The following is a 24,854-nucleotide window of genomic DNA, read 5'->3' as shown; positions in this document are numbered from 1 at the left end:
CACACAAGGGTCTTGAAATTCAGGTTCTATAAACACTATTTCGGATCAACGGGTCTCCTACCTGAAATGATAACATGACCTGGAGGGAAGAAGTGGCACCATGATAAAGGCAACCTGAAGGGTTTTATATTCCTTTGAGGCATTCACCTTGGTGATGAAAGTCTCAAGGAACATCCAGACTGAATGAGTCTGAAGCAGGACCAAAGGTCCATCAGCAACATAATAAGGTGTTTCTTCAACTATGAGCACTTTTGCCCTTTTAGAAAATAAACACTCCTAAAATATATTCACACTCTCGCTATTTTTAAAAATGATCTAAAAATGCCCAAAAGTGAATATACATTCATCACAGGAATATTTCTTTCATTTTTGTGGAACATCATGAACATTTCCATCAAAAGCTAATTTCCACATCTCATTTACTATATTTCTGGGATAAAATTCAAGAGATTAAGATTCAAATATCCTAATAAATACACAAAAGTGTAATAATAATAGTATACAAATGATAATAAATATAAATAGTATACAAATTAGGTAACACTTTACAATAAGTTTCATTTGTTAACATTAGTTAATGTATTAACTATTTGTTAATATTTGTTAATGTTAGTTACACTCTAAAAAATAACTGTAAAAAAAATATTTACACAGTAAAACACTGTTTTCCATTGAAATAGTAATATAACAAAAACAATGCATTCTGGGTAATATTCATCGTTTTAAGAAAGGACGCCTATAGGCTACTTTCTCGAAAACGACAAATAATATTACCCAGAATGCATTATAATATACAGAATATACTGTGAAAACAAGGCATTCTGGGTAATATTTGTCTTTTTTGAGAAAGTAGCCTGGTTACTTTCTCAAAAACAACAAATTATATTACCCAGAATGCTTTGTTTTTACGGTATATTACTGTTTCAATGGAAAACGGTATTTTAGTGTGTAAATTTGTTTCTTTTTTACAGTTATTTTTTTGTGTACTAAAAATACATCTGTTCATAGTTTGTTTATGTTACTTCACAATGCATTAACTAATGTTAACAAATACAACTCTTGATTTTAATAATGTATTAGTAAATGTTGAAATTAACATTAACAAAGATGAATAAATCCTGTAGTTGTGCAGTTCATTATTAGTTCATGTTAACTAATGAACCTTATTGTAAAGTGTTACCACAAATTATTATAAATGTATAGAGTATACAAATTATTACTAATGTTTAATTGAAAATTATGCACATTTAATATACAACTGTAAAAGTTCCCAAATCATTTATACAAATAAAATATGGAAATGATTTATGATTATTTCACTGAATGTTTAGATTATAATAGATTATAATTTATAGTTTAGATTATAATATGCCATAATATTTTCATGATGAATTTCATATTTTAATATTAAAAGTCTGGGTCTGGGACAAGGATAAAACAATAAAATATATACATAAAAATGCATGAAAAGTAGCAAAAATAAAGTGCCAGAGGTTGAAGAAACAAAATATTGTGAATGAAAAACCATATTCAAACTGCAATTGGTTTGCAGAAAGCAGGGCCAAATTCATTGCGTATGAGACACAAGTGCAATGTGTTGGAAGGCAGGCCTTTGGGCAGTTCAAGGGTATCAAGTCATGCCATCTGTGCAAAACATTGAAATGAGAAAAGAAAAAATAAAATCACAGAAGGACCAGCTATGTATTATGCAGCTATTTACAAAATGCAATTCTTCTGTCCTCCATTCCGGGGAATCTCACCCGGCCACGGCTGGCAGCACAAATACCGGCAGCTTCACACTCACTGTGAGCCAGCTAATTATCAAATATCCACTGGGGCAGAAGTCTATTCCACTCTCTCCTTTGGTTTCATACTTATGTCATCACGGTTCTGAGGTTTTTTTCCCCTCTCTCTCAATGGTGACAAATAGTTTTAATCTATTCTCGACTGGCCTGATCGAATCGTGCAGAAGCCTGGTATTGGATTGCCGCTTTAAGAGTCTGCTGAGGTAGTGCGTGATCTCTTCTGAGTCCAGATGAGCCCCTGGCTCTATCGCACCTGATCTGAACGTATGTGTTTGCTGTTATGCCACTGAACTCCAGCACTACAAAGTATCTGCAATAATGAGGTTGAGCTTGGTTGAGAAACCCTCTATGGGCAAAATGCATTTGCATAATGCGGACTATAATACCGCAGACAAGTGGTATCATATTACCTGTACATTAACGATTACCTATGGACTTGAGTGCATGTGAGATATGACTGAATTCATCTTATTCCATGATTCATAAACAGATGATCCTGTCAGTGAGAGCTTATTAAGACTTGAGGGTGTCTTTGAGTTTAGTGTGTGAATGATTCAAAAAAATGATGCTGGAAAAGAAAAGAGGATACTTGAGGATATACCTTGAGGATAGAAGGAAATGTGACATTAAAATATATGGGTAGATGCAGTTTAGATTTAAATCTGCATAGCAACAAATACATTTTTAAAATACTATGCATTTCAATTCATGTGAGGTCATAAAAGCTATATAGCTAATAATTATTAAATTCTTATAATCGTTTTATATGAAGTACAGCAATTTACCATATATATTTACAGCTCAAAAGTCTCTTATGCTCACCAAGGCTGCATTTATTTTATCAAAAATACTGCAAAAACATTAATATTGTGAAATATTATTACAATTTAGAATAACTGTCCATATACGCTACTGTTCAAAAGTTTGGGGTCAGTAAGATTCTTCAAAATGTTTTTAAAGAAGTCTCTTATGTACACCAAAGATTTATACCAAAAATTTATTTGAGCAAAATACTGTAAAAAAGTAATATTGTGAAATATTATCAATTATTTGTCTATTTATTGTATTTTAAAATGTAATTTATTCCTGTGTTGCAAAGCTGAATCTTCAGCATTATTACTTCAGTCTTCAGTGTCACATGATCCTTCAGAAATCATTCTAATATGCTGGTTTGCTGCTCAAGAAACATTTCTTATTATTATCAATGGCTTTTCATTGTGCTGTGTAATATTTTTTTTTGTGGAAAATGTGATACATTTAATTTTCAGAATCCAAAAGTAAAAAAAACAAAAAAACATTTTAAATTAAACATTTTTTGGTGACATTATAAATGTCTTTACTCTCACTTTTGATTAATTTAATGCACCCTTGCTGAACAAAAGTATTAATTTCTTTAAGAAAAAAAGATTTTTGAAAGGTAGTGTACCTTAATTTGTGATGTATTTTTAAAGCTTAATTTGTAGAGCTACAAGAAACGAGTGTATATCTTGCATTGTAAATTTCATAAACTCTTTATGCTAAACTATTTTGTTTTGCTGACTCTAATTACAGTGTGTTCAATTTATCGAGACATCTTTAAATGTAAATATCAAACAGTCACAAAAGCTGATTGACAAGAGCTTCTCTCTGGCGGCGGATCTCTCCTCACCTGTCCAAATGTCTGACAGGAAGGGTCTGTGGGGAGATTGTCCTCTGAGTCTTCCTCTCCATCTGAATCTGCCTCCGAGCATGACTCAAATTCATCCACGGAGTAAAATGCCTCCGCCACCTGAGGATCCTCTGGGATTGCTGAAACGATTTAAAAGTAGCAAAGATTTAACTGATACTCTAAATTGTTGAGCGGTGTTTTGATATGACGGTAGCCTCTATCATTAACACTTTTTTAAACAAATTTTCTGCTTGATTACACTGAGCTGTCAGCATCCACCCAGACAATGTGAATGGATCTGTGCCAGTTTTATCTCTGAAACAGAAAATAGCTCACAAAATACCTCTACACCAAACACTTCTGTGAACAAATGAACACCGACAACCTCTCAGACGCACACACATTAATTCCCGGGCCTGCGACCAAGATGATTATGGTTTCATGCCTCTGATTCTATTAGACAGCTGCCAGCGACTGGACCTCCACAATCAGAGACACAAAGATGGCAGGAGAGATGGAGGGAACAAGAGAGGGGTGTTAGACTGTACTTTACTCTGTGGGATTTCCCATTCATGGTCTCAACAGTTTCATTTTCTTCTTTAGAGCACTCCAACTGAGCACTATCCTGCGGTCTGAAAGAGAACGGTAATGCATCAGCATGCATATTTATACCTGCTTCCTTCAAAGATCCACCTTACAAGACCAACAACCAGGGATAACATGCCCACCCAAGCACAAATATAACAGAAAGCCCTTATTACCAATAGGTCATGGTTTGGCTGTTTAGCGTGTTCCAGTTAGCCCCTGCTGGTAGATGATGTAACTGCACCATCTGGCTTCTTTTTTTATTGACAGATATTCATTAAGTATTCTGATGAAATGCATCTTTTTGCAATCTTTTTTTTTTTTTTTTTTTGTGGTTTAATAACCCGAGATCCTTGTGTCCTATCACACCATGCTCTGTTTTTCAGGCCTGTCTAAACTAGTAAATTGCTGTGCCCAAATGAAAGAGCAACCTGCAATTTAGAATTACAGAAAAGAGCCCTGGGAGCACATTTACAACACTACAGATCTGTTTTATTCAGTAAAGAGGATTAGTCATGACAAAGAGCAGAAAGAGCATTCTACTGCATCACCGTGCAGGAAGCTTCTGTGATTCAGCTCAGTCATTTCAAATGATCATGTGTTCAGACCTCAGTTCTGCCTCATTGACTCTGTTTATGTCTGTTTTATACAGAAACATCCTCACAGAAAAATGTATGGAAGATTCGTACTCATTTCAGAGGAACTTTGGTTTGTACTTTGCCAAGGATTGTATTGTTCTTTGTATTGCTTTACTTGTCTTACTTTACTTAAACTACCTTCAAAAGTTTGGGGTCAGTAAGTATTTCAAGAAATGTTGCTGTTCTTTTGAACTTTAAATTCATCAAAGAATCCTGAAAAAAAAATCATCACGGTTTCCACAAAAATATTAAGCAGCACAACTGTAAATCATTGATAATAATAATAATAATAATATAATAAGAAGAAATGTTTCTTGAGGCCAAAATCAGCATATTAGAATGATTTCTGGATCATGTGACACTGAAGACTGGAGTATTGATGCTGAAAATTCAGCTTTTCCATCACACAGGCATAAATTATATTTTAAAATACATTAAAATAGAAAACAGTTATTTTAAATTGTAATAATATTTCACAATATTACTATTTTGATCCACTAAATGCAGCCTTGGTGAGCATAAGAGACTTCTTTAAAAAAATACTTTTGAAAAGTAGTGTATGTTGGAAGGCTTTCGAACAAACAGGGTTTTGTGTAGCAGTATTCCCATACAAGACTAACCACTTAACATTTTACAACACTGTAAATCTTAACGCTCAAAATACTTAATTTTCTACAAAATACATTTTCTGAATTAGTTTGTTATAGCTAGCAAAATATTTACATTGAGATAACCTGATCATTTTAAGTTAAATGTATAAATTAGTGTATTCAAATACTTTAAGTTAAGAACAATAAAAATGTACGAGTACAAAATAAAAATCTTACTTAAACTTTGAGTTTCTTAAAGGAACACTCCACTTTTTTTGAAAATAGGCTCATTTTCCAACTCCCCTAGAGTTAAACAGTTGAGTTTTACCGTTTTCGAATCCATTCAGCCGATCTCCGGATCTGGCGGTACCACTTTTAGCATAGCTTAGTGTAGTAACAATAATCTTTCTTGTACTCTCGGGCGAAGAATTGACTCGGGTCTTCGTTCAATTTTCAATGGTTTACTGAATGTTCTTGTACAATAAAAAGAAATAAAATAAACTCCGGTCAAAAAACTGTGTAGCTCCGTCTTTCTTTCTTTCATACTAAGGGGCGCCAAAAATGAAAGGCGCTAAAGGCTGTCCAATGATAAAACGGAGCAAACCATTATGGAATAAACAGGGGGGTGTTTAAGGAATATACATATAAATCCAAACTCATTAAAATTATATCTATTCATGCACTTATAACTTTAATATTAAATTAAATTATTCAAATTATGGCTCTTATATCCCCAGCCCCTAATTGTATAGGCTGGCAAACTATATCAATTACCACTTAAAATTATATAGAGCCATAAACCTTCAGAATAAGAGTCCTTGGAGTCACAACTTGAACTTCCATTCAAACTAAAGTCAGACAGCTTCCTGTAGAAGACATATTTTGGAGATGGGTCGATTCAATGTGCTGCTTTTTGTCTGAACACACACACTGCGAACGCATCCCTTAGAGTCAGGCATTGTCTTGATGATGCGGCCTATCATCCAGGAATTCCGAGGTGCATTGGAATCCACAATCAGGACAATGTCTCCAATCTCAAAATTTCTTTTCAACCTGAACCATCGCTGACGTTCCTGCAGGAGAGGTAAGTATTCCAGCGTCCACCGATGCCAGAAAAGATCCGCCAGGTATTGAATTTGTTTCCATCTACGCCTTGCATAGACATCGTCTTTCTTGAACACACCTGGAGGTAAGCTTACTTGTTTCCTCATCAACAACAGATGGTTAGGGGTCAAGGCTTCGAGGTCATTAGGGTCGTCAGACATTTTGGTAATTGGTCTATCATTGATGATTGATTCCACCTCACACAGTAATGTATGTAGGCCATCATCGTCCAACACCTGCTGTCTCAGCGTGGAATTCAGAACCTTTCTTACCGTGCGAATCTGACGTTCCCAGACTCCACCATGGTGTGATGCTCCAGGAGTGTTAAATATCCACTGAATTTCCCTCTTTAGCATCTCTTCTTGAATCGCTGACTGATTCAAATTCTGCAATGCTTCACGCAACTCCTTATCAGCTCCTGTGAAGTTCGTTCCATTATCAGAACGGATTACTGAGACATGACCTCTTCTACAGATGAATCGGCGTATAGCGTTGATACATGCATCCGTATCGAGAGAAGGTGCGACTTCTAAATGGATGGCTCTAATGGTGAGGCAGGTAAAGAGCACACCATATCTCTTGACCATAGAGCGTCCTTTTCTCACCTCAAACGGTCCGAAGTAATCGACCCCAGTATTAGTGAATGGTGGTTTGTCTGGTAGCAGCCTATCTTCTGGCAAATCTGCCATCTTTTGCACACCAGTCTTTGCATGTAATCGTCTGCAGACAAAACAAGCATGAATTGTTTTTCTAACTGCAGAATTTGCATGAGGAAGCCAGTATTTCTGTCTTAGCTTTGCCAGGACATGGTTTCGTCCCAAGTGACCAATGTTTTGGTGGATGTGTTCAAGAATTAGGGAGCATATACGGAGGTCTTTATGCAAGATGATGGGATGCTTTGATTCTTCAGGCATCGCCGATCTGCTCAATCTACCTCCAACTCTTAACACGCCATCCTCAAGGTATGGATCCAATCGGTATATGCAGCTGTCTTTCTTGACATGCATCTTTCCTTGTTGCAGCATTTTTATTTCTTCCTGAAACTTCTGTTTCTGGCTGTAACGAATTAGATCCAGTTCAGCGTTCACCATATCCTCCATGGTAGGTGTTCTTTTCTTCAAGCCTCTTTTGTAGGTATCCATTTCTTTCTGTACTAGAATGTTTTGTATATTGGGATCTCTTTCTGCATGATTGATCCTCATCTGTATCTCCTTCCTCTTGCGACTTACATCCAGCAGGATTTCTTTGAGATGTGTTAGCCGTACTATGGCCTTCTTTAGGCGATGCCAGCTTGAATAATAACAAACAAGACTTTCTAGACCTTCCTTACTGTTCTGAGTGGATATTGCGTTAACAGAGGAAGCCTTTTTGAGCTCGTTGTCATCATCTGCAAATGACATTGAATGTTCAGGTCGAACTGGCCACTCACATTGTGGCTTCAGCAGAAAACTAGGTCCTTTGATCCAGTTTTTGCTTCCAATCAAGTTGTCTGCATTTAGGCCTCTCGAAGCTTGGTCTGCAGGATTATCTGCAGAGCTCACATATCTCCACTGAGAAGGTTTAGAAGCTTCTCTAATTAATGAGACTCGGTTTGCAACAAATGTCTTGAATCTTGTGGAGTCGTTCTCGATATATCTCAGCACTGTGGTGCTATCAGTCCAAAAGTTAGACTCCTTAAGATCAATTTGAAGCTCCTGTCTCAGCATCCTATCCATTTTGACTGCGATTGTGGCTGCTGTCAATTCCATTCTTGGAATAGTGACCTGCTTGAGTGGTGCCACTCTGGACTTTCCCATCATGAACGTGCAGCTCCTTTGATCATGATCATTTGTCAACAAGAGGTATGTGGCAGTCCCGTATCCGTTCTCGCTAGCATCTGCAAAGTGATGCAATTGAAAGGTCTTGACATGCCCGAACCCTGCAGGTTTGATACATCTACTCACACTGAAGTTTGTGAGCTTATGCAAATCCTCTAACCAGGACAGCCATCTCTCAGCCTTTTTCTCTACAATTTCCTCATCCCAGGCTATTTTCTCTCTACACAGGTCCCTCAGAATGAGCTTTGCTGGTAGCACAAATGGTGCTAGGAACCCAAGAGGATCGTAAACTGAGCCAACAACAGACAATATACCTCTTCTGGTAAGTGGTTTGTTTTGCACTTCGATCTTGAAATTAAACGTGTCATTCTCTGTGCACCACAGAATTCCCAGTGCTCTTTCCATGGGAAGCAACCCGCTGTCCAGATCTAAATCTTTCATGTCAGAGGCTCGTTCCTCTTCAGGAATGGACGAAAGTACAGTTCTGCTATTACTAGTCCATTTTGTCAAATGGAACCCACCTCGATTGCAAAGCACTCTGATGTCTCTTGCAAGAATGACTGCTTGTTCTTCAGTTGCCACTGATTTAAGGCAATCATCAACGTAAAAATTCTTCAAGAGTGTCTGAGCTGCTTCTGGAGTAGTGTTGTTGATTCCATCTTCTGCTGTTCTTTGAAGAGCGTAACAAGAACAACTCGGTGAAGAGGTAGCACCAAACAGGTGTACACGCATCCTGTACTCCTCTTCATCTTGATTTAGGTTGCCGTCCGGCCACCAGAGGAACCTCAGGAAGTCTGCATCCTCATTAGGTACTCGAACCTGATAAAACATTGATTCAATGTCAGCCATCATTGCGATCGGCTCTTCACAGAATCTGGACAACACCCCAATAAGCGTGTTGGTGAGGTTAGGCCCTTGAAGTAACTGACCATTCAAAGAAAATCCTTGGTAAGATGCATTACAGTCGAAGACAACACGGATTTTCTTCTTCTTCTGGTGATAAACCCCGTGGTGAGGAATGTACCACACCTTTCCATCACCACGGTGCAACTTCTCATCAGGTATTTTCTCAGCATACCCTTTCTCAATGATGTTGTTCATAAATCTGGTGTAGTCCTCATGGAACTCAGGATTCCTTTTGAGTCTTTTCTGAAGGCTCTTGAGACGCTGTTCCGCTACATCCCGATTGTTCGGCATCTTGATCTTGTCATCTTTCAAAGGCAATCTCATGCAGTAGTGACCATCCAGAAGCTTAGTAGACTTAGTCACAGACATCATGAACTGTCGGTCTTCTTGAGACATTTCAGAATTATCATCATAACGACGTTCAGGAAAATCAAGATTAAACTGCTTCACCAGCAAATCTTCAATCTTCTCCACAGATATACGATTCATTGTATAGCTCTGTATACCAGATTTTCTTGTCTTGATGCTCTCTTCTTTAGGTCCATTGACTATCCAGCCAAGAACTGTCTTCACTGCATAAGGCCCGTTATTTCTGCTGTTTATCACTTTCCATGGTTCCATGGCCTTATGAGCGTTCACTCCAATAAGTAGCCCTACTGCAGCCTCAATATGTGGAAGACGAACTTCACGCAGGTAAGGCCATTTCTCAATATCCTCCTGTTTAGGAATGTTTCCTTCTTTCACAGGCAAGTGTCGCTGAGTCAAGACATTGGGTAGATCGATATAAGTATTCCTTTCTACACCACACACTTCTAAGTCAGAGAGCAAGTATCCACGCACCTTTCTTTGTTGACCCATAGTACAAAGTAGAAAATCAGTCTTCTTGCCCTGTATGTTCAGTTGATGCATGAGATCTTCTGTGCAAAAGGTGGTTGTGCTTCCTGGGTCTAGGAAAGCATAAGTCTCTACTGATTTTTCACTCTTCTTTGATTTCACTTTTACAGGTATAATGGAGAGGATGCACTCACCATCGCCAGCCCCAGTATATCCACAAGTTTCCTGACACAGTGAAAGAAGAGCATTGGAAACTGCTAGGTCGTGGTCTTCAGACCTTTGATCTCGGTTATCTTCTTGTTTGACGATATGTAGGATGCCTGGATGTTTTAGTGAGCAATCTGGACATGATATTCTCTTCTTACAATCTTTTCTCATGTGTCCTTGTGTTAAACAGCCAAAGCACAGACCTTTACTTTTAAGAAACTGAATTCTGTCCTTGTATTCCTGCTCCTTGAGCTTAATACAGGAATCCAGCATGTGTTCCTTGTTACAGAACAAACAAGCCCTTTGGACTGCAGAATCAGGTTTCTCTGTGTTCTGTTTCTTTTGTAGTGAGTATTCTGTTTTGTCCTTGGCAGCCGGTGAGACATTTGTGGCAAAGATACTACCTTTGAAACCACTCTTCTTCGGGTTCTTCCCCTCTGGCAAACTGGACTTTCCTTTTCTCTCCACCTTAACATCTTGGATATCTCCAAAGAGCGGGTCATTCAAAACTTGAGCATTTAAGTCAATGAAGTTGACCAAATCTTCAAATGTGGCTCTTCTTCCATTTCGTTGCTGGATATCAAAGGCTGTGTTTCTCCAACGTTCTCTGAATCTGAAGGGAAGTTTTGAAATCACTGTTCTCATGTTTGTTGGATTGTTCATCTCATCCATGAATTCAACATCAGCCATGGTATTTCTACATCCAATAAGGAATAAGGCATAGGTCTTCATTCCCTTACTGTCCTCTGCTTTGATTTGTGGCCATTTTAGAGCTTTCTCGAGGTAAGCTGTAGCTATCTTCAGCTCATTGCCATAATGCTGCTGAAGGAGACGCTTAGCCTCTTTATATCCTTTAGCAGGACTCATATGTTCACAGCTGCGAACAAGAGCTTGTGGTTCACCACTTGTGAACTGTTCAAGATAGTATAATCTGTCTTGTGGATTATTAGTCTTGTTCTCAATCGTGTGCTCGAATGCCCTTATGAAGGAAATATAAGCAAGAGGATCTCCAGAAAATATTGGTACATCTCGCTGAGGTAACTGGGACAAGCTCTGCTGCTTTACCAACAATTCAGTTATTTCGTTTTGGCGTTGCATCACCTTAAACAAATATCTGCCATCATCAGTTGACTGTTGAGTGTTACCATGATCTGTGGTTTGTTGAGATGGTCTCTGGATAGAGCCGCGATCCTGGGTGCTTGACATAGTCTCAGACTTTCTACACGGGTTAGATACTGGATGAACTTGTCGTTCCTTTCGGCCTTTGAATGAATCACCAGCTTGTGACCCAGTCTGTGACCTGTAATAATCATTCATGCCATCTTGACCATCTTCATACTCTTTTAACACTTTGAGTTCAGCATTTGATGCAGCAATTTCTGTATCCAGTTCAAGCTGCTCCCTTTTTGCCTTCAATCTCAACTCTTCAGCCTCTAATTCTTGCCTCTTTCTTAAAACAGATACCCGAGCTAAAAGTGCTGCACGCTTAGCTTCTGCCTTGACACGAGCAGAACTGGTTGAAGATGCCACAGAACTACTTGTCACAGATCCACTTTTCCTTCTATGATGAGGAGCCATCACTTCTGACACACTATCACTTGGTTTAACACCATCGTCATCTTCATCTTGAGGTTCATGCTCATCAGACTCGTTTCTTTTATTTGTGGTTGAAATCCATTTTTTCACATCAATCATAAACTGCTGGAAATGTTCAATCTTGGGTTGAAACCAGTTAATCTGATCTTTTTTCCCATCTTCATCAGACAACACGAGTAACATTTCAGCATTCAACTCTTCAAACTGACATAAGGTCTGGCAGAAGACATTCAGTTCCATTTCAACAGTCTTCACATCTTCTTTATCTTGCATTAATCTGTCAATTTCATTCGTTTTGCATGTTAACTGTGCCAATTTCCCTTGTCTCTCATTTTTAAGTCGATTAATTTTCTCTTCAGCCGCCTTTTCAGTAGGCTTTGGCGCCCTCTTGTGGCCATTACCCGGCACATTCGCATGCACAGAATCATCCGCCATTCTGCTTAATTAGAAAGCCGATCTTCACGCAAACCATCGCAGTTAAATAAAGCTGCTGCAATCATTTGTAGTCTTCTAAATATTCACAAACTCCACTTGTGAAAAGACTTCAATTACAGTACCTTTAGTCCTTTTGTACCGTCTTTCTAATATTCGCTGAGGTTCACGGAACGTCTTTCAATGATTCCAAGCAGCGTTTGTCGCGAGCTGCCTTCAACTTCCTTCATGAGCAGTTTTTTGACTTTTGTAGTAACAATAATCTTTCTTGTACTCTCGGGCGAAGAATTGACTCGGGTCTTCGTTCAATTGTCAATGGTTTACTGAATGTTCTTGTACAATAAAAAGAAATAAAATAAACTCCGGTCAAAAAACTGTGTAGCTCCGTCTTTCTTTCTTTCATACTAAGGGGCGCCAAAAATGAAAGGCGCTAAAGGCTGTCCAATGATAAAACGGAGCAAACCATTATGGAATAAACAGGGGGGTGTTTAAGGAATATACATATAAATCCAAACTCATTAAAATTATATCTATTCATGCACTTATAACTTTAATATTAAATTAAATTATTCAAATTATGGCTCTTATACTTAGCATAGTTCATTGAATCTGATTAGACCGTTAGCATCTCGTTAAAAAATGACCAAAGAGTTTCAATATTTTTCCTATTTAAAACTTGACTCTTCTGTAGTTACATCGTGTACTAAGACCGAAGGAAAATTAAAAGTTGCGATTTTCTAGGCCGACATGACTAGGAACTATACTCTCATTCCGGCGTAATAATCAAGGAACTTTAATTGCTATCAAAATGTATGTGCGAGCTCAGTACTTCAAGTTAGGAGCAATTAACATGCATGAGTACTACAAACTCAAAACCTGATAGTTCTGCTTACTTAAAATTGGGAACATCGTAACTCAAAAAAATTGATGTAACTGATTACTTCAATTTATTTTAGTTAGCCCAACTTATTTGGGTTTACAGTGAAGATAAAAGACACAAGTGAAATCTTTTGTAAAACATTTGGCACTATATAATCATGGCAAAACTTCAGTTTGTTCAAAATTAGAGGACTGTGGGTCATGCAAGACTTATTCTAGTTTAAATCCTTATTTTACCTTTAGAATCAATAAATTACCTAAATTATTTTACCTTTAGAATCAATAAATAAAAAACCCTATGGAAGACAGCTGGCATATTTCAGAGAAACCTCGGATTGCTAACTTTATTGATTCCAATTAGTGATGTTAATGACACCAAGATATTTAACAAAAAAAAAAATCATTAGCTGTTTTCTTGCCATTTACTTTCCACTCTCTTAGCCAAATACTGAGAGCACCCAACCAGTACAGTCTCAACCCTGGGGTCAAGGTTTCTTAATAGTGCCCCAGCAAATGACCTTTACACCGTGTCTACACTAGACGTGACAACTGTCGCACCATGCCATACCTCAACAGCTTGAGGCTGTCTATACTGAATATGACCATTATTCTGGACGTGACATTAGAAATAGAACGGGGCATCAGTTTACTGTCTGGGATTTGTCGTGTCGCGCTGCAATCCAGTGTCACTGATTATAATTGGTTCTATTTGCTTTTGTCACGTCGTACCACTCGCGTCTCTCAACCTTTACCAGATGAATTTTAGTATCACATTTTAAAAAGGCCATAAAAGGTTAAGAAACAAAGACAAAGAAGTTTATAAAAGTGATTATAAAACAAATTCTGTAAAATCATTATTCCCATCTGTGACCAAATATCAACTGAATTCTTTAATAATGCGCCTATCTAGACAGACAGACCTATTATTAATTAGACTCTATCTAGAGCATTAATTAATAATACTAACAGTAGTGATGTATGCAAACAAATTAAAGAGAGCCCGTTACAGGCTGGAGACAATTATGCTGACAAGGTTTGCACATAATGTGCTTATTGTCAGAGCTTATTCATCTGAACGGCATCTCTTCAAGGCACAGAGTCCCTGGTGTAGTCATTATAGTTTAACTCCAGACATAAGCAGAATCAGACCGTATGTTTATTTACGTCAATCTCAAGAAGATCACCAGAAAGGGCTGTCTGGGTCCTTGAATAACATGCAAATATGAAACTCTGAACTGTCAAAATGACGAGAAGAAAAATAATGATATCTGAATATACATACCATCCCAGAAGAGCATTTGACGTTGTTTATGATGTAGCTAGGTTAACCTGCTCAGTGTTTCTGCTGGGCGATTTTAAGTTAACTATACAAAACATGCGCACAATTACACTTTTAGCATTGATTATGCATTATTCATTCGATGGGTTTTCCTTGCCTTAGAGATAACTTGATGCAGAACGTTTTATGGAAGCTAAATAATAAATACATCAGCTAAATTTAAGGACAAGAGACTTGACTCCATTAGTCTCAAAACCCAGCCACAATGTATCACTTCTTTATTTTTTAATAATACAGATCCACATACTTACACACATGATTTTCCTTCCAACATATTCCCACTTACATACAACATTTCAGACAAACACGTATTTCAGATTCACAGTGGTTGCACCCCGGCGTCCTTTATCGATAAATCACACCGTGTGGATTCTTCCCAAGTCATCTAAGAGCACAGCTGTGGCTCTGCACTCGTTTAAAACATCTCATTTACAGAGGAATCTAAAGTGATTAGAGGGAGGAACTGATAGATAACCTCTCAGGACTTCCAGAAAACATGTCTCTGAGATTTATCATAATGATACCAAAACTCGATTAAGGAGGCGTTTTGGCCATAACTTATCTTTCCCTTGATGCATATAATCATGGTGGTAAAAGAATGAGTCATTTAAAACCAGCAATATGCCAGATCAGATTCCGCACATATTTACAGCCAACGCAAAATTACACACGTCAAAAATCTGGTTATCGGCCTCTGCACATATATTAACTTAAGCCAATTGTATGATTGAGCAATGAAGCAAATGAGAATCAGAAAGGGACAGGTCATCTTATTCAAACATGCCTAACATAAATACAAACCATTATCTGGTATTCATGGATTAATAATTTACAGTGGCCATAAAAACGTATTTGGACACTTTTGGATACATTTTAAATGTCTGAATGTCATTGCATTAGATAATACATCAACCCTGTGATATCTGCAAACTAATGACGCTACAGTGAAACTATTCTCAAAGAAAGTTCACTTTCCTGAGTCATTTTTGCATTGACTTTTACCAACTGGTGTCAAGGGCTGTGTCCGAAACCTAAAGCATCTGTCTTACTGCCCATCTGCTAATGACTCAGCAGGCAGCGTTTTGTGTATAAAGAAACCTCAAAAAAAAAATTGATTTAAGGCACCATTACGTCATTCAAGTGCATTTTAGACATAACCAAGCAAGAATTTAATGACTACAATGCTTATTTTTTTAGTGGAACTGGAAGCAAAATGACAATAGCATATTTATGAATTAATCTGACTGAATCGATCCATAAGACGCCACTTTCCACCAACTGCTGAACCACATGCACATGATTGAGGGATATCATACTTAGTAAAGATTATGTACTGTACATTTAAGCTGTTTTCAAAAACAGGGACACAAATATTGAACTCGGATGTGTCTTGATGCCTTCCCACCTCCATATACTGCCTACAAATGCAAATGCAGCCTTTTTCAGGTTTAGGACACAGCCAAGGTGATTTCAGTCAATTTCCCTCAGTTTAACACAAGTGTCTTAGCAGAGCAATCACATGCTCAAATTTAGTTATTAGTTAGTTAGTTATTTGATGTTATAAAAACGGGGGTGTGACGTCATGATTGACAGCTGAGATTGACAGCTTCTCTGAGCGGAGTAGTCACTGACTTTTTTCAGGATTTTCGGGAGGAGATTGGAGCTTTAACTTTAATTTCTACATTTCCATAACTGTTTATTTCACACAACATAATGAGTTGTTCTGCAGTCAATGTACTAACCGATTCTGCTGGAATGTGGGCGTGGCCTTGATACCGCGGCTCCACTTCACGCTCCAAAGATGGAAAACGGGTTCAAAGATGTCAGAATCATATTGGGATTCTGACATATGCTTCACTTTTCTACAATGGAAGTGAGTGAAGGTGCGTCGTCCATCTTTTATTGGAGTCTATGACAGAAACCATTCACAGGCTTGAGTACTGAGGTCCTAACTTCAATAATGGATGAAACTAAACTACTTCTTACTTTCTTTATCATTTGTTCATAAAGGCAGGCAACTTCTGCTCTGATAAATCTGTGCGGTGGAACATCATTAAAATGTCTAGGAATCATTTGACTTTCAAATCAAAATGGAATATTGTTTTATCTCTTTTAAATGTGTGAGTGTCTGACAGTGCAGTGTAATACTCATGGTACCTCGCTCTGTTCTGGGATCTGTTGTTTGTTAAACCATGGAGAAAGAGGCACTGGAGCGCCAAGCACAATGAATTTTAATGAAGATGTAGAAGAGAAAGAGAAAGTAATTTCTGATGGAAAGTTAAACTTTCTGATTTGAAAGAGATGGGTGGAATTTCATCAGACACACATTTTGTAATTCAAAAAGCAAGAGAAAGTATCAGGGGAGCTAGGTTTTGAATTGCTTTAATATACTTGCTGAAAGTCTAATTAAACAATGTGTGGGAAAAAAAAATCTGTGTTTTCCAACTTAACGGCTTTTAATGCCACATTTAACCCTGTGTTATCTTCTTATTAGGCTAAGGCCACTTTTAACCCTCGAAAATGCAATGTTTCACTCTTGTGATTCTGAAAGAGGGTTAAGCAATGTTTTTAACCATGGGTTATTGTTATTGTCAGCCCAGGCGTCAACCTAGAGCTCCCACTTGACCTTTAGTTACAATTAAATACCACTCACCATGATCTTTTGACACAGACTTGCACATCTTATCGGAGAGATGAGAAATGCTTCCTGCCAGTTCTGAGTTTCCCTTTGGTGTCTCACTCTGAATCAGTTGAGTCTTGTTAACTCCTCCTTCAGTTCTCACCTTTTGAAAAGATGTAAAAACACAAACGCCGTACCAAACGTTGCTCAGGGATTTCTAATTTCTCACACTAATAAAAGCTAAAAAAAAGAAATGTAATGGAAACAAATTACAGCTGTGATTTCAAATCTGTTAATTAAGAATAATGTCTGACAGGAATCCTATCAACATACCTTTAAAACATCCACACTGACTTTCTGAAAATTTTTGGACTTGTACTCTTGCATGCGAAGGTGGTTTTCTTGATATTTTTCCTCCACAATTTTCCTATAGTAAGACAATAACAGTATGTGCATATATAACTTTTTCATAGTATATGTAACTGGCATAGTTCACTCAAAAATGTGGAACACAAAAGAAAATAAATGTCTACATTTTTGGTAAAACTTTACAATAATGTATAACTAACATGTGGACAATATTTTTTTTTTTACAACATTTATTAATCTTTGTCAATGTTCGTTCACAGTGTATTAACTAATGTTAACAAATACAACTTTTGATTTTAAAAAGTATGAGTAAATGTTGAAATTAAAGGTACACTATGTAACTTTTGGCCATCTAGCGGTTAAAAACAAAACTGCATGCATCCTGCGAAAAAATTTTTTGGTTGTGCTTTGGCTCTGCGTGACTGCATGTGCAGATGAATATGGTTTTCTCATATTTAAAAAAGAGAGAGATTATCCTACTGCTCATAAAACATTCACTGCTAGAGGTAAAACCAGTTTAGATGGAAAGGATCTCAAGCTGACTAGCTGAAGACCTTATTTTAGCTGTACCCATTAATAGACATGGTACTTCCTTGAAAATAAATTCCAGCACAGCACTAAAACAGTCATAAGGAAATGACCCTTCACAATAGATAATGCTTTACAATGAACTCGGTTAGAGAGTTACATATGGCAATTTATCTGTTCAATAAAATACATTACTTACAGGTTGAGTAATAAAAATGCTTTCACAACATTTTAAATCCCTCAGTTCTCGCAATTTCTGAAAAACCAAGGCAATGTTGATTCTTGTTTTATTACGCGCTCTGTCACATTTTCTTTTTGCCAGCAGACTCTCCTCAGTTCTGCGTTTTTGTAAAACGGGTGATTCACTGGAGGTTTGAGATTTAGCGTGCTTCATGCCAACCTTTCTTGTTGTTAACTAAACTTCCTACCCACTACCCACAACATACATGCATCAAAGTAGCCGGAGCAACATTTCTCTATTTATGGATATGATGAGACATGCACAGGCAAGTGACGTATGTACGCAAAAAAACCATCCCGTCCAGTCTAAAATATAAACACATATAATAGGCATACCATAATGAGTCAGGGTAAGACAAAAACATGTTTTGGAAGAAGGAATAATGATGTATGATTTATATAAATTTTGAACTAAAAAAGTTACAGTGTGTACCTGTAACATTAACTAAGATTAATAAATGCTATAGAAGTATTGTTCATTCTTAGTTCATATTAACTAATGTTAATTGTTAAGTGTTACTCAATTTTTTTTATCCATACATTTAAAATCAACGGGGACCAATGTTGTTTGGACCCCAACGTTCTTCTAATATATGGATAGAATATATTCTGTTCTGTAGAAGAATATCATACTGTACAGGTTTGAAACCACATGAGGGTAGCATTTTCTTTTTTGGTAAACAAAAAGAAATAATATAGTGTAATAATGTGCATAATACATCAGTTTGTTTCTGAGTGTAACACAAGTCAACGATGACTGTTCCAAATCTATCAGTGCATCACATATTAGACAAAGAATCAGAGCTGATGTGAGACACATGCCAAAAATCCTTGCACCATGAAAACAGAAGAGCCCTGACACTCATGCTAACTTTACTGAATATGAACTGCGAGTCACATTTGATTAACATTCAGTGTGACACGGTCAGTGCGCTGAACGTCACTCACTTTATCTTTCTTGCTTTCTCGTCTGCTGCTTGGAGTTTCCGGAGCCGCATGCGTTCTCTGGGGCTCATTTTCTGCACCTCTGATCTCTCCCGCAGTGTCTGCAGATGTACCTTCTTCTGCCTGTGGGGTTCAAGGACTGCATTTACTGAAATGACTAATGACTACTTTGCTTTACAGACATTTTTTGGACTGTGATCAGAGCTGATGTGATAAAGTTGTTGATGTTGTTCATGAATTTGCCATTGGGGATTATTAGTCAGCATATATATATATATATATAAGCTTGCTATTATTATAAAATGTGTAGGGAAAAAGGAATATGAAAGAAAGGGCATGTGTGTCAATATTTTTGAATGGTAGTGTATTTATAATTCATGAAAATTTCAAAAGAAATAGAGAATTTCATTTGAAGTTAGAATTTAATCCAACAAAAAAGAGAGTAGAATCCAAACAAGGAAAAGTATATCATTAGGTTATTCATGAGAAGTTGTGTTAGACAGCTTCAGATGCTTTGTGTGCAGTCTTTGGACACCAGGCATATTAGAACGGCGTTTGAAAGAGATAATGAGCAAAAGGTTCAGTCAGATTCTCAGTTCAATTCAAGGCCGCATATAGCCTCATGCAAATAGCTAAGCTCTGTGCCTCATGGTGAGGAGAGACAAAAAGGATAACTAAAAGGTCCAAATGAAATCAATGATTTTTTGATGCATAAGACAAAATATGTCCCACAACTTTACCTGCCATTTGTTTTTAAACTAGTAACATTAACACTTGATGATCAAATGATCAATGGAATGTTTTTAACACAAATGTATTGTATTGTACCATTTCATTTGATTATTTTATCAAAACATTATCACTTACTACCTAAACCATGTCCTCATAACATAACTCAATACTTCATAATTACTTCAGTACTGAAGATTCAAATATTACACTTTACATTACTAAGGTTTAGGATTGGTGAGTTTTTTTTAATGTAAGTCTCTTATGCTCACCAAAGCTGAATTTATTTGATCAAAAATACAATAAAAACAGTAATATTGTGAAATATTATTACCATTTAAAATAACTATATTCTAGTTTTGTATATTTTAAAATGTAATTTATTTGTGATGGCAAAGCTGAATTTTCAGCATCATTACTCCAGTCTTCATTGTCACATGATCCATCAGAATTCATTCTAATATGCTGATTTGCTGAAGAAACATTTCTTCTTATTACCAATGTTGAAAACTTTCTGACCCCAAATTTTTAAACGGTAGTGTACAAAAACTTTTGTCAGTTTTGAAACCTATTTTGTCCCAGTACTCAAGAATCAATGAACTGCGCTTGCTAGATTTCGCTATGCACTGTTGACTTTAACATTGCATAAATTTTCACTAGGTCATAGCTAACTATGATTGGCACATGCTCTGGCGATAACATTTTTAATTAGTGTGGAAAGTGATGACTGAATGAATGAAAATCTGCTGCTCATAGACTGCCACCTGATTATCATGTTCCAAACACTGGATATGCAACAACACAGCTACATATTTTTAGGTCCTCCCAACAAGCTTGTGTGAAAATTGCAAAAAAAAGGGATAAAAAACCAAACAAAAAAAACAACAACACAAAAACAGTCCTGTTCCCAGAGATCCCTGGTGTAGAGTCATGCATTTCTCAGCTGACAGCATCTTTGCAGGAACAGAGAAGTGAGACTGCCTGTAAATGTCTCTTTCTCTCTGGGACTCGTGACTGTGGATTCACTTACAGTGCTCTCAGGATCTGCGATGCATCTCTCTCTCCCCCCATCGACTTGTCTCGCAGTGTCAGGCTAAAGAACTTGTGTTTCATGCTCTGCAGTGAGAAAAATAACAAAAGAAAAGAAATATCTGTTAATGCTGTTCTCTGAGGCTTGTAAAAGTTACTGTTTCCTGAGGAGCTAAACAAAAAGCAAAACAGCAGCAACAAAGCTAGTGTTCAATCAGTACAAACCGTCGCACAGGCCTGTGTTTTACTCCTGTGTTTCTCAGAACTCTTGAATCAGAGCAAATGGGAAGGGGAGAGAAAGACTGATATAATCATCCTCAGGGAGGAATCTGCCACGAGCACATTTAAAGAACAATACGAGACATTTGTAAGGCGCAAATTACACAGGCAGAAGAAAGCCTTGGAAAATGTACACAACAACAGAGGAGGGAAAAGCCATCAGAGAGTACTGTGTTCGGAGTTGTCGTTTAGATGCCTTCTCCTTCTCTGATTACATGTTTCTGAGATGGTGATGGTGTAATAGCTGGTGGAAGACACATCCCACCAGGAGCTTTCAGATGGGGGTTAGGGGATCACTAGCTTCCAAAGGCAAAAACGTATTACTGAGCTCCCTGATGTAAACATGTCAATGCGGTATGAGAGCGTGTGATGAAAGGCCGCTATAACTGCAAATACTGTAACCGAGATGCATTAAACAAGGGCTATAAAAAAAAATCAATGGGATTAGATGCCTAGAGTGCAATTATATTTTGATGATTTATGTGATGAAAAATACTAATGACATGTACAGTAGCTCTTGGAAGTTAAGCAGTTATTAGACTAGATTTCTACATGATGTTTGGGTTGCAGTTATTAACAGAAGATCTTGTCTGGATGTGGGCATTAGGGAAGGTCATTTGATCTGGATGCTTACATCCAACAAAACGTATATGCTGTATGTGATAATTATGTATTATGTATATAATTAGGGGAAAAATTAATTAAGGATCATACCTGCAGATGTTCTGAGCGGTCTGTGATCTGACTCACCTCATTTCATTTTATTTTTACATTGGATGGGATGTCAGCAGCACTTCAACCACCAACTGTTATTTTACACAGAAAGTTGGAAAAAGGCCCAGATCCATAATGAAGTCACACCAGGCAGCGCAACAAGAAGTTTAGCTTTAGTTATAGTAATTGACAAAGGCAAAAATACATGAGGAGAAGCGCTGTAAAAAAATTATATAATCACATTCCTACTGTATTTGGAAAAGTTTGCACTTTGCATGGTCGGGCCAACATTTTCACTGGCACTATCGTAAAAGAATTTTTAATGACTGCTAGAAATATTTAGATTTTTTTTTAAAAAACTATAAATAACTTTTTTTTTTTCCAGAAATCTTTTTACAAACTGAAAATATGCAACAAGTTGTAAATTATGAGCTATAATGTAACTATAGATTAATAAACATTAATTCAATGGCTAATGGCATTCAATGGACAACAAAATGATATTTTGGCATATATGTGGTATATATTTCTTAACACATTCTTACTAATGTTTTTAAGATTATCAATTAAATATCGCAAATTCAACAAAACTTAATCTATGTTAGCCAGCTAGACTTTGGCAGTACATTTTAAGTTTGCAAAGTATATATATAAAAAAAAGGGTGTACAAGATCAATTAACATATGATTTTTAATGGTAACGCATTGGCCTGAAAGTGACAGATATGCCAACTGGCCAGAAGTGGCCCCAGGCCAAACAGAATAAAATAAAGTTCTAATTATAAATATTATGAATAAAGAAAAAATAAAGAAGAAAAATAAAATAAAAATATATGTCTATCACTCTAGGAGCCCTATTTTAACGATCTAAGCACATGGTTTAAAGCGCACGGCGCAAGTGCACTTAGGGCGTGTCCGAATCCACTTTTTCTAGTTTAAGAACGGGAAAAATGGTCGGCGCGCCCGGTGCATGGTCTAAAAGGGCTGTCCCTATTCTCTTAATGAGTAATGGGTGTGTTTTGGGCATAACGTGAAATAAACCAATCAGAGTCTCATCTCCCATTCCCTTTAAAAACTAGCTGCGCTCGTGCCATGGTGGATTCACTACTTACATGACGGAATTTGCAAGTGGAAAAACTGAACGCTTCTTTAGCGAGGAAACGGATCTGCTCGTGCACGAGGTTAAAGCATGCGAGCAGACCATCTACGGGAAAAGCTGGATTCCAACAAAGCATTTTTTATCTTTATGCACACAATAATAATCTTTTACATTGTAATCCTTTTATTTTTAATATTTGGCATGTTTGTGTGCTGCTGCGCATCCCTGAGTGTGTAATAAGCAGAGTGTATACGCGTTGTGCACCCGCATATAGGCACATATTACTAACGCACTCTTTAAATAACAAAACAAATATTGCGCCATTGACTTCAGACCAGGTTTCAATTGGTCAATGGCGCAGTCTATTTCAGTTGCCTCAAAATAGTAACACGCCAACAATGCGCCTGAACACACCTTGTTTTCAGACCAACACGCCCATGGGCGCACAAATGGGCGCAAATGCATTTGCTACTTAAACAACGTGGTGCAGGACGTGAAAATGTAACTTATTGTGCCTTATTGTGCTGGGTGTATGATAGGGCCATAGAGCTTTTGGTACCAAGCAGAGTAAACCAACCATCCTTATTTTTGAGCTTTGTTCTGAAATTTTTACCAGGGTTGTTTGAGAAAATTGGGCCTGACTGAAATCTGTGAAAAATATATCTAAGAAAACTAGTCCTGTCCAAATAGGGTTAAAGAAACTTTTGTGGAAATGTTCTGAGTTTTTATACATTTTCAGACTGATCATTTGCCTGAAAGATGCATAAAAATTCATATATGCCAGGGAACAAGGCGAACTATGACAAGCCACAATCGATACAATCACCAAGCGGCAACCATGCCAATCACTGACATTTCAACAGTACAATCTGAAAAGGTTACGCACAGGGTGAGTCAAATGTGATGGCGAATCGATGATGTGATGAGTATGCATAACAGACTTTTAGAAACCTAGTGAGCTTGGCCAGCAATCAAAGTCTTCCTGGTGCATTTTGGCCCTTCCCATTAACCTTTGAAACAGATACTCTGAACAGCTGGTCGGATGTCTTCCCGTCTGGCTGATCTGATCAACGGCGTCTCCTCACCTGCAAGCTTTCCTCAATGAACCTGCTCCTTAGAGCATCTGCTGCCGAGATCCTGCGTGAAGAATCCTTTTCTAACATACTGGCAACACAGGAACAGAGAGAGAGAGAGAATTATGTTTAAGACCTCATGAAATGCTGATAGTTTTAGCTGAATGCTTCTAAACCTGCTCGGATTTTGCATAATCTGCTTTGAAAAACAGCTGAATCAAACAAGCCATTGATTTGTGTCTATCTACTCATCCACAGCGGGCAGACAGACAGATATAGCTTGGCGGTGTGGGATGACATGGGCCCGATTCGTGCCTGGAGCAGGGCAGCATCTGTTTCTGGTACCTTTGCATTAGGGAGTTGAGTTGCTGAGTGTATGTTTCTGGCAGGGATGGAGTAGGTCCCTCCACAATCTTCAGCACCACAGCCAAGAAGTTCTGCCCCTCAAAAGCATGCACCAAACAGCACATCTCATAGAGGATACAGCCTAAAGACCTGCACCCAGAGAATAATGAAAAAAATCGAGACAGTCCAACACAAAAAATGAAAAGATGTTCCAAACCTGTATGACTTTCTTCCGTGGAACATGAAAGACGATATTTAGAAGAATGTTGGTAACCAAACAGTTTCAGGTTCATTTTCACTGATTTTTTTTTTCTATACAATGGAAGTCAATGGGAACCAAAACTGTTTGGTTACCAACATTCTTCAAAATATATTTTATGTTCTGCAGAAGTAAGAAATGCATATTAGCAGCCATGATCATTTAAGCATATGGAACACAATGGGCTATATGCACGGTTACTTCCTGGATGTCGTTAAGCCAGCTCGGGCATTTCCGGTGCTGTTC

The 24,854-nt window shown here is 37.5% G+C and overlaps 1 protein-coding gene across 2 annotated transcripts in view; it reads right to left on the bottom strand.

Annotated features, from left to right (window-relative positions):
• nek11 (NIMA-related kinase 11) overlaps positions 1 to 24,854 on the bottom strand; it is a 70,642-nt gene that overhangs the window by 17,864 nt on the left and 27,924 nt on the right. For both annotated transcript variants that reach the window (XM_051866440.1, XM_051866441.1), the window contains exons 7-13: positions 24,350 to 24,499; positions 24,017 to 24,095; positions 20,842 to 20,927; positions 19,086 to 19,205; positions 17,334 to 17,427; positions 17,034 to 17,163; positions 3,454 to 3,593 (exon numbers count right to left, since the gene is read on the bottom strand). In XM_051866440.1, the coding sequence (XP_051722400.1) occupies positions 3,454 to 3,593; positions 17,034 to 17,163; positions 17,334 to 17,427; positions 19,086 to 19,205; positions 20,842 to 20,927; positions 24,017 to 24,095; positions 24,350 to 24,499 (799 nt within the window). The remainder of the gene's footprint in view (positions 1 to 3,453; positions 3,594 to 17,033; positions 17,164 to 17,333; positions 17,428 to 19,085; positions 19,206 to 20,841; positions 20,928 to 24,016; positions 24,096 to 24,349; positions 24,500 to 24,854) is intronic.

The sequence above is a fragment of the Ctenopharyngodon idella genome, chromosome 16 (assembly GCF_019924925.1).
Source record: "Ctenopharyngodon idella isolate HZGC_01 chromosome 16, HZGC01, whole genome shotgun sequence".
In the NCBI taxonomy this organism is placed as follows: Eukaryota; Metazoa; Chordata; class Actinopteri; order Cypriniformes; family Xenocyprididae; genus Ctenopharyngodon; species Ctenopharyngodon idella.
This window is presented reverse-complemented; position numbering and strand designations above follow the sequence as displayed.